The sequence below is a fragment of the Melanotaenia boesemani genome, chromosome 8, assembly GCF_017639745.1.
Source record: "Melanotaenia boesemani isolate fMelBoe1 chromosome 8, fMelBoe1.pri, whole genome shotgun sequence".
Taxonomy (NCBI): domain Eukaryota; kingdom Metazoa; phylum Chordata; class Actinopteri; order Atheriniformes; family Melanotaeniidae; genus Melanotaenia; species Melanotaenia boesemani.
This window is the reverse complement of record NC_055689.1, coordinates 11,825,465-11,841,868: the sequence shown is the minus strand read 5'-3', so window position 1 is coordinate 11,841,868 and position 16,404 is coordinate 11,825,465. Positions and strand designations below refer to the sequence as shown.

At 38.9% G+C, this 16,404-nt stretch overlaps 1 protein-coding gene across 9 annotated transcripts in view; it reads right to left on the bottom strand.

Moving 5' to 3' along the window:
* Positions 1 to 16,404, bottom strand: part of ctnnd2b (catenin (cadherin-associated protein), delta 2b) — a 170,677-nt gene that overhangs the window by 37,312 nt on the left and 116,961 nt on the right. For all 9 annotated transcript variants that reach the window (XM_041993031.1, XM_041993033.1, XM_041993035.1 and 6 more), the window contains 2 exons: positions 5,181 to 5,313; positions 1,149 to 1,362 (listed from right to left, as the gene is read on the bottom strand). In XM_041993031.1, the coding sequence (XP_041848965.1) occupies positions 1,149 to 1,362; positions 5,181 to 5,313 (347 nt within the window). The remainder of the gene's footprint in view (positions 1 to 1,148; positions 1,363 to 5,180; positions 5,314 to 16,404) is intronic.

The window sequence follows — 16,404 nt, the reverse complement described above, 5'->3', positions numbered from 1 at the left end:
ATAGTATTCCTTTTCTTATCATCATTGTCATCTTGTCATCTTTTCATTCCTATCCAGAGCTGACAGCTTTTCTTGCTGCTGACCCTGACGATGCCAACTAGAAGGATATATATATACAGACCCTGGCACAGGAACGACTGGTAATCCTTTAATCTATCTGTGTCTACATTTCAGGTCCAGTGTAGCTTAAAACCTCAAATTAATCAACCCTAAATACATTATTAATGATGTGGAGGATGTCTGTGTTTACTGACAGAGAATGCAAACATGTTGTGGATACTAGTGTAGCTTGACATGACAAGTATGTGTGATGAGTGCTGAGAAGCAGGCATGTGGTAAACAACTCCCTCCTTTTTGATTGTGTGGTTCTGTATTTCTGTTGAAAACAATATTTGAATGTCACACTTTGAATGTACTTGTACTGCCTATGGAGAAAAATGTCTGTTTGAGAACATGTAACTATATGAAGGTAGGTAGTGCTTGAGCAAGTAGGAAAAATATGAGATGTCACATGCAATACCTTTCCAGACATACCCTTCCATAGTGTGTGTTGCTTAATATATTCAGAATATAATCTCAAAAACTTTGTAGCATATCAGTCAATTTGTGCTCTTGGTCAGGTAATAAAGATTTGAGCTTCTCAGAGCCTGTACTCTAATTTCTAATTTAAGGAGTTGCATGGAGTCAAATCACTGTTCAAACAATTTAAGTTTTCTGTAGGAAAATAACCGTTTTATTCAACTATCTACCATCCCACTAAAACCTTCATACAAATATCATATCATTAATCTAAATTCTGTTGTCTCACTTCATTGAAAGTAGTCAAAAAAAAACCTTCCCAGCATCCCAAAAATCTTGGGAGCTCTAGTTTGAAGCCTCTGATACTTTGATGCCCCTCCTGTTAGAAACTGTTTTGCATGCTAATGTTTTGGTCAGGTTGACTGCCATTGCTGCTCCAGCTACGCCTTTGGATTCCTGCACTGACATTATTAGCCATGACAGCAGAGCGGCAGTACAAAGGCTGTATGGAAGAAAGCAGGAGCAAATATAGTACTGATTCCCAAGCTTTCTACAGGTTTGATGTAGAAAAAGGAATTATATTTGGTTTTAAATTTTTAAGTAATACTGTGATTTAAGATGTCTTATACCTGTGAGCAGCTCTCTGATCTCCACGTCTGTGGTCTTCCGTAGCAGTCGGACCAAAGCGGGTATACCTCCGCAGTTCTTCAGGGCGATTTTGTTGTCATCGTTGGCTTTGCCGTACACCAGGTTCCTCAAGGCTCCGCAGGCGCTGCGGTGCACATCTGTCATCCGGTGGTCCAACAGGTCCACCAGCAGCTGGATTCCACCCTGCCGTCGAATCTGTAAATAAGAGGAGTACGGCATGAATGATAGCAGTGTTTCTATTCAAGCTTTAGACATTAAGGCCTCAGTAGTTCAAATAATTCAATTATGTGCTTCTATATGAATATTGATGTTCATCAAGAGTAAAAAACATTGTATGCTGTCGCCTCTATTATACTGATGTAAGAATCATTCTAATAAAAGCCACTATTCTCTTGCCTGTCACTCCTCTGTGTGTGCAGCATTCTCTTTTTTCAGTCTAGACAAAAAGAAAATGTAGGGCAGACTGGCTGCTCTCTATAAAAAACAAGAGTCATTAAAGGGAGGCAGCACAGGAGCAAGATAGTTGTTCTTGCATCACTATGTCTTTGGGACATGAAGTAAAGATAAAGAGCATCAAGTTTACTGCTGCTGCACTGTGGCTAAAAATCTGACACAGGAAATACATTTTCTAGGAAATTATTTTCGACATATCACTGTAGGCCTGTTGCCTTACGACAAATACTATGTCAGTTTTCATAGATTTAACCACTAACATCTTTGTTTTATGATTAGTTTCACATTAAAGCATAGGTTAAATAGGTTCATTGGAATATGCTGACAATACAAGCCCCAAAGAGGAACCTGAATGCAACAGAAGTGAATACACATGTAATTCCCAGTTAAAGCGAACTGCACAAAGCTGGTTATGAAAGAACCTGACAGCACCAAGGCGTTCCTGGTTGTGATCTGGGTTGTGTCTAATGCAACATGGCTCCACATGGTAGGTGATATAAGGAAATTGCCCAAGCAAGCCAAGAAACCAGATGTGAGTCTTCATTAATATGTAAGAGGACACAACAGCAACAGTAGATAGAGCATAATGTGAAACATGGTTGCAGCAATTCTTATAAAGTACAGGATGAGCTGTACAAAAAATAGGTCATAACATGCAGAAATCACGATTTACAGAAAAACAGATGGGTAAATATAGTGCTGAGGTAATGCCATTGTTGATAACTGATGGTGTGTGCTTATTGGGATGTGTACAAGGTGTATAGGTTGTGCAGATGATAAAGCCAAAGAAAGCACAGGCTGTACTTCTGCAGCTTTTTTGTATCTGAGCTGTCTGTAAAACTAACAGGGAGAATCAGTGTCCCAAAGACCTGTGGCCACAGCACAAGTTGTTAAACTTTTGTGAAGGGGCTGAATGTATGAACATAAACATAAGCACAGGAGACAGATTATGTGACAGTCATGGTAAAGGTAGAAACAATGCTTCATCACCATGACTGACTGTATGGAAGCAAAAAATTTTGCAGAGTCATGAGTTTAGCTAAACATCTGTTTAGCTAACAGCAAATGTGCAACTAAGTAGTGAAGTATTGGAGGTTTTCAACAGCCTGTGTGATTTCCACACGCTGCATTAGCCAGATACAGAAGACATAGCTTATTTAGATAGCTTAGACATATCTTATTAGCTAACAGCTTGTTTCCATGTCAACTAACCCTGCAGTAGGTATTTCAGTAAATCTAGCAACTTTCCCTTCGCTGAACTGTTACTAAGCAGTTAAGCAAAGGGAAATTTGCAGGTTTGTAGTTTTTTCTGTCCATTTCAGAGCTCTGATCTTCACAAATCAGTTTAGCAGATACTGTACAAACCTAGTCGATTCATCTTAGTTTTTACAATAGCTTTTCAGTGAAAACCTGTTTCACTGATGCTCAGAGAGTTAATGGCCTTCACTAAGAGACCACAGGATGAAATGAAGAGTGTTGGATCTGGAATATTTAGCTAATATCTGTCCAGGAACATCACAGTAACTCTAGAGTACTGATTGCAAATTAATAGAATATATGCACTGATGCAAATCATACAAAGAAGATGTATTTTTTTACTAAACAGAATTGTAAAATACTGTTTGTATACCAGAAGAGTTTAGTTGTATCCCAAATGAGTGACAGGATGTTTTGGTTGTATGCTATTTCACCAGTGAGGCATCTTTCTCAAGGGCAAAAAATAAAAAAATGGTTTAGCCTGTAGGGTCCGATTTTGGCAGTTCTGTTCCACATCACTGCATGTCATCAGTCTTCTCTCTCATTTTGTCTTATGCTCCATGTTCGTTGCCTGTTGGCTGATTGCAATTTGAAGAACTCTGTTCACCCTCAAATCCATGGTCTCCAGTGGGATTAATAAAGTGGAATTGAGCTGAACTGAGTTGACATTGAGGAGACAGATGGAGGAGTTTTGTTCAGGACACTGCGTGATGACAGCTCTAAAGGACGGGAGGAGAGAGTTCAGGAACAGGGCTATATCCAAAGCTGTGTAAAGTGGGCATAGTGAGGAGTTAATGACATTTGATGTGGAGCATGCTGGAGCTCATGCAGATATACAAAGGAAGGATGGAGCCTCCTCTGAACAGTGACAAATTCTCATTACTGCAGGTGATGTTGCATGTTAAGTGTGTCACAGAAAATAGCATTGCAATAAAGCAAGCTGATAATAGGCAGATTTACAACCAGACTGCAGCAGCAGGTTATTTAAGTGGTGTGCTTGATGACTGAAGTGCATTGTTAGAATAAAGTCCTCTTCAGTAACACCCAGTACTGCATTAGCATTAACAACTAAATGCAAAGAAATTTATTGCATCTTTTAAATGGAAATATTTTTTATTTATTTTTTATTTGTGTCCTATAATCTATCTATCTATCTATCTATCTATCTATCTATCTATCTATCTATCTATCTATCTATCTATCTATCTATCTATCTATCTAGCTACCTACCAACCTATATAAATATTGCATTAAAATTTTTAATGGATTTCATGCATGCGCAGCAGCCGTCATTCATGACGGTGAGACATGGAAGTGTCTAGAAGTAAGATGGAAAAAGTGAGTTATCTGGCATGGATTTAAAGGGAATGACAACATGAGGATCTTTTAACACTCAAACTTTACTAGTGAGAAGTTTCAACACCTGCACTTGTCCTGTGTTAAAAAAAAAAAAACAAACAAACAAAAAAAAACACAACTTTTTTCATAGTTTGCACAAATGTTGTGCCTCTGGTCATCTGCACTCTGCACAGCATGGCAGCCTCCTCCTCGCCCCCTCCCTCTCCTGTTGTGAAACATAACGGCTGTCGGTGATCAGCTGATCCCCTTTTCTGTCGCTAGCACCGTCCTCCTCGTGTTGTGTTTGTTTATCGTTCAGCTTAGAAAGAGGAAACTAGCTAACTAGTTCATGGTTCACACTGGCACATATTTACCCAAAAGTATTAATCTTGGACGCGCTAGCTAAAGTAAGCAACATTTATCAGACTCATGTCGATCAGATCCATGTCACTGTCACAGAAACAAGGGGATGTCTTAACTAAATCATTGGTGCTGTGCAGATGTTGGAGCCACAGGTCTGATCATTTAGGGACCATGAATGTAGTGAGAGAAATTATAAACAGGTTCTGAGATACAAATCAGGGGAGCTCTCTTCTCTAATAAAGTAACTGACAGGAGTCTAGAAAAGTTTAGATGGGGGCAGGCAGGGGCACCGACCTGGGAAAAGGGGGCTCAAATACTTTTTAAGGTCTTGATTTTATGTGATGTTGAACTGATCATTACAACTAAAGTGATCATCTAATGTAAAAAAAAAAAAAAAAAATAAGAAAAACCCAAGTAAGCATTGGTTCTCTTTCTGCAGATTTCAGTCGCAAATGGTGATTAATCATGATTAATTACTTTGTAAGTTGGGATTAATCTGATTTAATCACTTGACAGCCATAATACATAATATATATATATATATATATATATATATATATATATATATAAGAGAAGGAGAGAGAGCGCTCAGAAATCAGTACCTCAGATTTGATCTTGTTGTCTCCAAAGCAGAGGTGCTGGAGGTAAGCAGCAGCGTTAGACTGTACTGATGGAAACTGATGCTGTAACATCTGGATCACCTCTGGCAGCTCTGGATCCCTCCAGCCGAACTCCCTGTAGAGACAAACATGCACAGAAAGAGAAAAAAAAAAGTGTGATTGGATGGAAGAGGAGATGTAGATGTGTCTGTGTGTGTTTGTGTGTGCAGTTCAACTTGTTACTAGGCAACTTTCTTCCCTACTGTGATTCTGATTTAAAATGCTCACCAAAGAAAAAAAGAAAGACAAAGAGAGACAAACATGGAGTCCGGAGAAGAAAAACAAAGAAAAAGGAAATAAAAAGAAACAGATTTTGCTGTTTAATTTATTCTTAATAACTAAATTTGAGGCGACAATCAATACATTTTGCACATTAGCTATTAAAGACCAGAAAAATAGCATTCTGACAGTGATCTACAACGTAATGGAAAAAGTCTGGAGAAATAAAAAGATTAAACTAAGTCTATAGAGAAATGAGTCTCCCAGTTCAGTGGCGGACACATTATATTAAGTCTAATAATGATGACTCTGAAGGCAGCAGATAATGAGAATAGCTTCCTGTTTCAATTAAAATGTTTTTCAGATTTCAGATTTCATTTTGGCCAGTGTGTTTTTCATCTTTTTATGTCCCTGTTAAAGTGAATGCAACCACTGCTCAAACATGACTGGCCAGTAGCATTTGAAACTACAAACAGGTTATTTGAGGTCTTCTGCCTCCATTGCAAACAATTATAAAGAATATTGAATTGCTTTTTTTAGCTATTGTGAGAGCTTTCTCCTGCTCCTCTGGTTTTAGTTTCTAACCAGGGGTCCATTAGTTCACCTCAGGCTATTCTTAAAGTTTACAGACAAACATACAAATGCATGCAGATAAACCCAAGCTCACTATCAAATGTGTAAAGCAGGATTTATGGTTGTGCAGCATCTGCGTAACCGCCGTAGGCTTGGCATAGCTCTGCAGAGGCTCGATGCGCACCTCTTTCAGACCTGATGTGCACCCCTGCTATGCAGACAGCTAAGGTACTCCCTTGCGATTGGTCAGTTTGGGATCACGTGTTGCCAGATATCTGGATCTTCTCACAAAATTTGTGTAGTAACCACTGTTTTTAAAAAAAATAACCAGTAGATCAAGTTGATGAGAGGCTGCTCAAAGAGCAGAGTGTGGGGTGAAAGGTGGAGGGGAAGGTGAGAGCAATTCAGATTGTCATAGCATCGCAAATTTTTACTCTCAAGCTAATTTCTGACTAAGAGAAGATACTTCTTGGATGCTAATTTTTCTATGAATTTGTTTCACTGTGCTCTACTGCTTTTGATACATTCTCCACAAATCTACCTTCCTTCTATCTTCACTTTCTCCCACTTTGATTTGAATGTCTCTGACAGCAGTGAAAGGCTCGGGCTGCATACAGAAGCCCTCTGCTTCTCTGCTTTTGTGTAGACCTTGTTTTCTCTTTGATGTATCTTATTCTTGATGCGGCAACAGCCTGATGTCCCCACGGAGATGACTTCGCTTCAGTCTAATCTAACATAAACATACAGACACGCACACAAAGACTTGCAGGTTTGCACAAACACAGCGCCATGCAGCCAAGGAACGTAGTTCACACAATTCAGTGCCCTACAATAGTAGTCCAACATATTCACATACGCACACTCATTGCATACACATCCAGTCATCAAAGACAGAGCAGAGGAGCCAGGATTAGAAAGCTTTTGTCTCTAAGTTTCATAATAGGCCAATGGGATAAACCTAGTGTTTGAAAAACTGGAGAGAGAATCATTTCAAAGGTTATTTTTCCCTCTGTCTTTTTAACAATTTTATCTTTTTGAAAATATCTGCTCTCAATGTCTCTGATTCCCTTCCTGTCTGCCTCTAGGCACATACGTAAATACACATCCACACAATACTGTGTCAGTTACCCTCTAAGTTAAATGGCCAGTAAAATATCTAATGAATCGCCTGAGCTGTCACATACGCATGTGTGTTTTTTGGCTATTTTTCTATATAGTGTTTTAGAAAGTGGGAATGCAGCGACGAACCAGTGCACATATAGCGCTTCGGTGATAACCTGTTAATCATTTATCATCAAATCATCTGGTTAAGTGAAGAGGTGAAACAGATGAACTGAAAAGAAGGACAAACATTTACCTGCATTATAGAAAAGTGCATTTGTGCTTGATTGTGTTTTGCTTTTGCTGCTTTATGTTTCTATGTGAACCGATTCTGTCAGAAAGTAATGTGTTACTTCATACATAGAGAACAACAGTATAGTTCAGCGATACCTTACAGATGCTATTTTACCTCTTATAACTTTAAAATTTAAATAAATATTCCATATTTAATGAGGACAGTCAGAGTGACTCAAGCTGTGGCTTCAGGATTTGTCCTTTTGACTCACACAAATTTGTCACATCACCTTCTTTTACCAATGTAAAAAATCCAAAATACTGCAGCGAGGGGTTTGATGAGAAATAGCAACAAAGATAATTTTTCTCCAATTTTAGCTTCTCTTCATTGGATCTCTGGTAAATTTAGAAGAGAATTTAAAATTCTTCTCCTCAAATGTAAAGCTTTTCATGACCAAGATCCCTTTTTTTTCAAATTCCATTCTTGTTTCCAAATATAAATCTATGACATTATTAGGGTCCGAGCCATACAAGGTATGGCGAGACCCTATTGTAGTTGTAATGTTTATTATTCTCCTAAGCATTTCGACGCCAAATTTGACCCCCTAAACACCCATGAAAAGTTGTGAATTTTGGCACACACGTCAAGCCCGGCGTAACTTGGATATTATAAGGCCCGCATACTTTTCAATGCAAAATTGGCTCAACAGCGCCACCTAGACACCAAAAAAATAACACAATGAATGGGGTCCCGAAAGTCTACTTCGACGTAGGAACACGAAACTCGGCACACACGTGTAACACCCCGAGTCGAGCAGAAAAGTCAATCTAACACCTGTTGCCATGGCAACTGGGTGCCCGCCATCTTGGCGTGTGCGGCCATTTTTTGGCAATTTTTTGCACTTTACACACATCGTATTTGAACGAACTAGTCTGAGGGGATTCGTGCGATTGACTCCAAACTTGGTGGGAACCTTCCTGACAAATTGGGGACCAAACGCTATTCAAATCTTTCTAATAGCAGAAAGCGTGTTACCGTGGCAACCGACGGAAAAACACCTTCTCGCCATGAAACACGGTTTGCTCATATCTCCATAGAAATACATGGGATTTGCACCAAAGTTCACAGTATTCATACGTGTAACACCCCAAGTCCAGCAAAGAAGTCAATGGAACACCTGTTGCCATGACAACGGCGTGCCCGCCATCTTGGATTTCACTGCTATTTGAACGAACTAGTCGGAGGCGATTCGTGCCACCGACTCCATACTTGGTGGGAAGCTTCCTGACAAGTTGGGGACCAAACGCTATTCAAATCTTTCTAATAGGAGAAAGCGTGTTACCGTGGCAACCGACGGAAAATGACCTCGCCAAGAAACACGGTTTGCTCATGTCTCCATAGGAATACATGGGAGCTTCACCAAAGTTCACAGGATTCATATGTGTAACACCCCAAGTCCAGCAAAGAAGTCAACTGAACACCTGTTGCCATGGCAACCGACGGAAAATGACCTTCTCGCCATGAAACACGGTTTGCTCATATCTCCATAGGAATACATGGGAACTGCACCAAACTTGACAGGATTCCTACAGGTTGGGTTCTTAACGCATTACACCACCTGTTGCCATGGCAACCGACGGAAAATGACCTTCTCGCCATGAAACACGGTTTGCTCATATCTCCATAGGAATACACGGGAACTGCACCAGACTTGACAGGATTCCTACAGCTTGGATCCTTAACGCATTACACCACCTGTTGTCATGGCGACATCGGGTGGCGGGGTCCAGGCCGCTCGGACCCGATGGATGCCGCTTGCGGCTTTAATTATTATTATTATTTATTTGTGCCTTTCTTTTACTTTCCCAGCAGATATTTTTTCGCTTTGAGTAATTTTTTGTTATTGCTTATTAACCTAATTTTTCTCTTCTGTCTTCTCTGTCTTCAGATATTCCGTCTTAGTGTAACTACTTTCCTCAAGTCCAAGTTGGGAAACAAATAAGTCATCACTGAACATGGATGAGGGGATACAGTTCCTATTGTTTGTCAGCCTGCGGGCAACAAAATGTGCCATGCCTGCACATGCTCATAAGACCAACACACATGCACACATGTAGTAATGTTACAAGAACCAACAAACCAGCTGTTAAGATGTAAGCAGCAACCAAATTGTGAAAAAAAACTACATTTTAAACTTGCAGACAAATAATTGATTTCCTGTCTTTCTTCTTCCTCTTCTGTTTCCGCCCCAGAAAGCTGCACTTTTACAGTTCATTCATTCACTAACATTAGCTGAAGCAGTACAAGTTCTCACTCAACACCTCTCTCTCTTTTACTCTGTGTTTGTGTGTCAGTGTCTGTTTGTGTGTCTTCCCAAAAGAGAACACAGTAATATATGGTGGTTCCACTCCCAAACAGAGTATGATAACATCACAGTGGGGTGAGCAAACACAACTCAGCCATCTGTGAACTTGGGGCAAGTGTTACACAGGGAGTGTTTGTACTGTTTTAATTTTGAAGTTAACAAGAGAATATGCCATGTGTTTGGGGCGTTCTGCTGTTGTGGAAGACTGAAAAAAGAAGAAAAAAAGAGGGGGAAAAAAAGCCTAACTGAAACTTAAATATTTTAAGTGCATAATAAATAACTCATGTATGTGTTAAAGATTAACTCTGTAGAATTTCAGGGTCTTTGAATGAATTCATAAGTAGGGAATCTTAATTGTTTAGCAACAAACCCTCAAATATGTTTTGCCTAGAAACCTCAAAACCGCAGAATATATATATATATATATATATATATATATATATATATATATATATATATATATATATATATATATATACACTACCGTTCAAAAGTTTGGGGTCACTTTGTCATGGGATTCAATAGGGAAGTGACCCCAAACTTTTGAACGATATATATATATATATACATATATTATATATATATATATATATATATATATATATATACCTTTACATTTAGTTAAGTACTTTAGCTGAATCTAAGCCACTCATGATTGATATCCTCTGATTATTTTAGCTAAACTGTACCATAACTGAACTGATAATGCATAGCAGCTGCAGTAATGCATTGCCAGTTTATTCTGTTGCCAAGGTGAACACCCGGGTATCTATAGTTTTCTACCACCTGCATCCCAGGACAGTGCACAGAGTAAATAGGGAAATGTAAAAGTACTGTCCTGTGGTGCTCCTGTGATACCAACCTCCCTCTCAGACACACATCCCTTCAGTCTCACAAACTGTGGTCTTTTTGGCATTCAGTGGGTAAACCGTGTAATTGTGGAAGCATTCATCTATATTTTCTGAAGCTTCTCACCTAACAGTACAGGCTAAATTGTGTTAACCCTTTATTATGTGAATGACCATATTTATATACTTAATTGGACATATAAACTGCCTATGCAGGCTAGTCCATGAACTCATAGAACCACACTGAGTTCTCCACACCAATCATCAAAGATCAGAGGCTCCATCCCAGCTGTTTCACCGAGATCAGTCCTCAACATAAAAATTAGGGGAAAAAATGTTATTACTGACCAACTTATGTTGTATAACTGTTGTTATTTTAGAAAAAATGTATCCAAGTTTTAAAGTCTTGTAATAAGTTGTAATAATTGTAATAATATTACAATAACAGTCTTTTCTATGGTTAAAAATGTAAATTTCCAAGTATTTCAGTGAATGCATGAAAAAGGGTTAAAAGCACTGGAAAAATCAAAGAATGTGATCCTCACTTTGCTGCCTGGCTTGTCCAGATGAGAGTGGGTTCTCTGAAGCAGGTAGATGGTGGAATCGTTAACTCTAAGCCCATTTCAATAAATAAACAGTTATGAGTCCAAAAAGTTGAAAGGCTAATGCTGAAGAGATGTTAAAGAGTCTTAAAGCTGTTCTGATGGGACCTTCAGAAACCTGGGTCTGAGACCATTTGGATTTGCTGCTCCATACTCTATTACAAACCGTATAGATTATAACGTTACATAGAGTATATACAAGTATCAGGAGTGGTTCCAGATGTTAGCCTGGGAATGTTCTTTGTTTGTGAACCTATATAGGGCCACTGGTATGGAATTCTCAACTTTGGCTTTAAGAAAACCTCACGGTTTCTGCAAAGCTGTGTAAGATGTCACTTTTTATAATAAAACCTTTTTTATTATACATCAAATTGGCGTATGGAGCTCTTTACCTCCAAATATTTTTGTTACATCATCTGCTTCAAGTAGTTCACAACAAAATGGCATCATGAACCAGAAAGAAAGTAACAACACACTGGCGTTACCTCAAAGTCACAATATAGTCTTGCTCTGGTTCAGTTTCTCCAGTTCAGGTAGAGGAAGATGTGATGTAGGAAGAAATGCTGATGATGCTGCACTAAGATCCATGCCTGAAGTGCAGGGTGACAGTTAAGTTAAGGCGACAGAAAAGCTGTGGGTCTAGAGTGAGGTCTGCGTGACCTGAAAGCTCTATTGGCTGGTCTCATTTGTGAGAACAAAAAATAAAAAAAAAAACATCATCAAACAAAAATGAACATGACAGAGAAAGCATCAGAAGTATGAAGATAAACCACTCTCACAACATAACTCTTAAACGTCCCTAAATCCCTCAAATCCCTTAAAAGCTAAATAAATTTCTTTTTAGTGTCTTGAAAGTAATAAGAAGAAAAATACAGTAAAGAGAAGGATGAGAAAGTTTTTACTGGCAAATTGTGTATTGCAAAATATGCATTTATGTTTTTTGTGTGTATATGCGTGTGTCAGACTAATCCATCACTACAGAGCTGAACGTTTCATTAGGCGAGCCACTGGACTGGGACAAAGTACCGACAACTGTCTATTCACTCTTTGTTCCAAACCAGCCACGTGGGCTGTCTCACATCACCACTTGTCTAGCTATATGTGCAAATGTGTGTGGTTTTGTGAGTGACTGTGTCATCCAAAGCCAAAACATTTACATCACAATACATGGAGCCAGACTCCCAGTAAACTAACAATTAAATCTAATAAATAAATAAACAATCTATGAATAATGCATTTAGATAGAAGGGAGCGGTGCCGCAATGTGATGGCTGCAGCCACAGGATTCTCACTTTATATCAGGCTAAAAGGATTTCCTGTGAGTCAGGTGTTTTTGAGGAACAGTGTGATTTGAAACCACAAAGTGAACTATACAAATTGTGTGTGTGTTCCTGCGGAAGGCTGTCATTGGAGAAAATGGAAATGTATCGTATAAGATAGCTGTCAAAAAGACGTATGCATGATTCTAAGATTTGTAGTCGTATTTTTGTGTTAATAAAAGTTTTGTGCACAAATCAAGGCTGTCATATATGTGCGTCTGGTCAATTTTGTGGATTAGGAGTTGTTTTATGTGAGTATGAATCTTAAAGCTGTGAGTGCAAAATCTTGTGAATACAACTCCAATTTCTACGAAGACAAAGTCTCCTATTCTGTGTGGACACGAATTCACGTTTTTGGGTACGAGTAGAAAAGTATTCAGATGACGTCACAAGGGAGGAGTAATCAATCTGCCGATTGTACAAAACACAACAAGCTCCAATTTCAAAGATGGCTGAAGAAATTGCAGCGGGAGGAGCTACCGGCTCAAGTGAAGCATCACAGGTAAGATGTTCAAGCGGTCTTTATTTATATATTAAAGAAAAACATACTATTTTCAATAATATTCTTTGATTTAAAGACGTACTGCTATAGTTTGCCATGTCGGGTAGTGCTAGCATTAGAAGCTGGCTTGTGCTATTAGCATTGATGTAGCGTGGAAACTATAAAATGTTTATTCTTAGACAATGTCGATTGAAATGCGACTTTTATGGATTTATTAATTACGCTATTTAGTCGATCAGTCTGTCCTCGCCAATCCTCTTTTCCATTTACCCCACTCCCTTCGTCCACCTTTTTTTTTTATTCCACTCCTGCGTTGTTCAGAAGCTGAGGATAAATCAATCCATGTACCGGTGAATAACCGTATTTATTATATATGTCATGATATGCATATTTATGTAATCTTCTCTGCCATAAACACGATATTGCGGGGGTTGCGGGGGCGTTTGAGTGACGTGACCTGGGACGCCGATGGAGTGAAGAGACTTAATTCCTCCCAGTAGAAAGTTGCAATGGATTGTCATTTTTGTAAACAGTATAACACGACTTGCGGAGCACCGTTGCTAGGGACGCCAATGCCCCTAGCAACGGTGCTCCGCTGGTTGATCAGATGACAAAGATGATGCTCAGGGAGGAAATATGCCAGATATTTGCCCTATGAGGTTTTACGCGGTACTTAACCAACTTCAGAGTAATAGTGATGGTTAAAGAAATCCATTGCAACTTTCTACTGGGAGGAATTAAGTCTCTTCACTCCATCGGCGTCCCAGGTCACGTCACTCAAACGCCCCCGCAACCCCCGCAATATCGTGTTTATGGCAGAGAAGATTACATAAATATGCATATCATGACATATATAATAAATACGGTTATTCACCGGTACATGGATTGATTTATCCTCAGCTTCTGAACAACGCAGGAGTGGAATAAAAAAAAAAGGTGGACGAAGGGAGTGGGGTAAATGGAAAAGAGGATTGGCGAGGACAGACTGATCGACTAAATAGCGTAATTAATAAATCCATAAAAGTCGCATTTCAATCGACATTGTCTAAGAATAAACATTTTATAGTTTCCACGCTACATCAATGCTAATAGCACAAGCCAGCTTCTAATGCTAGCACTACCCGACATGGCAAACTATAGCAGTACGTCTTTAAATCAAAGAATATTATTGAAAATAGTATGTTTTTCTTTAATATATAAATAAAGACCGCTTGAACATCTTACCTGTGATGCTTCACTTGAGCCGGTAGCTCCTCCCGCTGCAATTTCTTCAGCCATCTTTGAAATTGGAGCTTGTTGTGTTTTGTACAATCGGCAGATTGATTACTCCTCCCTTGTGACGTCATCTGAATACTTTTCTACTCGTACCCAAAAACGTGAATTCGTGTCCACACAGAATAGGAGACTTTGTCTTCGTAGAAATTGGAGTTGTATTCACAAGATTTTGCACTCACAGCTTTAAGATTCATACTCACATAAAACAACTCCTAATCCACAAAATTGACCAGACGCACATATATGACAGCCTTGATTTGTGCACAAAACTTTTATTAACACAAAAATACGACTACAAATCTTAGAATCATGCATACGTCTTTTTGACAGCTATCTTATACGATAGAAATGCATCTGATGACTAATCCTCAAAAAGACAGACAGATATACAGACAGACACAGTAGGTGGAGTACACCTGCAGAGTAAACTGACAGAAGAAGAAGAAGAAGAAAAAAAATAACAAAGGAGGAAACTTCGAAAAAAAAAAACTGTCAAAAGTACTGATTCACAGTATTTACTTTTCTTGAAGTCACTGAAAAAATGCAAACTATAAAGCAAAAGGAATGGAATACAACAAAATAAACTATGTGTTCTACTGGTCATTCAACAATCAGAACACATGGGGAGCTCTACAATGATGTCATAGCATGTGTTCAGAGCTTTCTGTTCATCTTTAGCATCCTTTAAATTATTTTCCAGTCAAGGACCCCTAATCAGATGGAAAGATGGAGCAGGGACCATTATACAGCTGAATGGCATGTGCATTGTGATGTTGCATAGAATTGTCAAGGTTGTTTTTTGCTCAGTGAAAATGTCAGATGCAAGGTGAACATTGAGTCACAGAGTCTACTTAAATTGCAATTAGTCCACTTTTAAACCAGCCATAGCTCATTTGTCTCTCACAGTGCAATACGTTTGACACACATTAGCATTTCATTTCCATTTGTTTCCTTTAAGGTAAATCCACACTTCATGTGTACTTTCAGGTCTGTAGTTGTTTGTGTTTACCCCGATCAGCTGCTACATCAGTAGCAGGTGCTGCCTTACAGCTTGCATATTTTGAGGTTGAGGGTATGTCTCTTGTGCTAGCTTTTCCACTCATTGAATTGGTTGTAGTTGGCCAATCACGGGGAACCTGGTACAGCAAGCATGTAACATGTGGCCTTGTGATTGACACAGAAGTAATAGGGGCGGGTCTTCCACTTTGCGTGCAAGGCTTGGAGGGAAGGGTAAAGGCTAGTCTCCTGCTGTGAATGAATTGGTGCCCAGCTTGAGAGAGAGCTCCTGCGTGTTGCTGAGTGTGTACATTTATTAACAAATGATACCATCTTTTGGCTCCATTCAGTCATTTGCTAAAATATGTTGGATTCATGTTCATATGTATTAAATTTGTGTGAGGAAAATAGTGGGCAAAAAAACAAACAAACAAAAAAAACTGTCTTATCAACCAAAAAATTCACAACCTCCTCCTGCAGTACCCGGCCAGAACCCATAGGGGTCACGGACCCCTCTGCTCTGGGGACTAAAAGACTAGAGGCCTCAGTATATAACAATACTTTGTGCCTGTTGTAATTAAAACAATGTTATTTTGATTCAAACCTAAGGGTCAAACAAGGAAAAAGTAAGTTTATTTTTCATATTTTCTTAATTAGTTGGATTTTTTTTTTAACCCATGAAGTGTCCTGAGATAACATTTGCTGCGAATCTTCACCACATAAATAAGAGGTAACTGAAGGGAATATGCTTGTATAACCCAGACTGCCAATGCATAAAAAGTGTGACGCGATAATTGGCTGGTCAACCGAGTTTATACAAGATAAAAGTCAAGAAAACTGGAATGTACACACGCATGCACACAAATCAATGCACTCAAAATTGTAAGTGCATGAAATAAACTGAGGCACTTATATTATCAGGTCAGATCCTGTCTAGCTCAACTTTCTTTTTTTTTTTTTTTTTTTTTTTTAGAGGGAATGTTTTCATAAATTACCAGCACCCTGAGGGAGGAAATGCACTGGAGTACATAAGAGGCTGTCTACACAGTATGCCTTGACTTACTACATTGTGCTACTGTGTAGCTGTACAGCACTAAAGCTAAATGATATTTGTTTAAAACTCACAGGATAT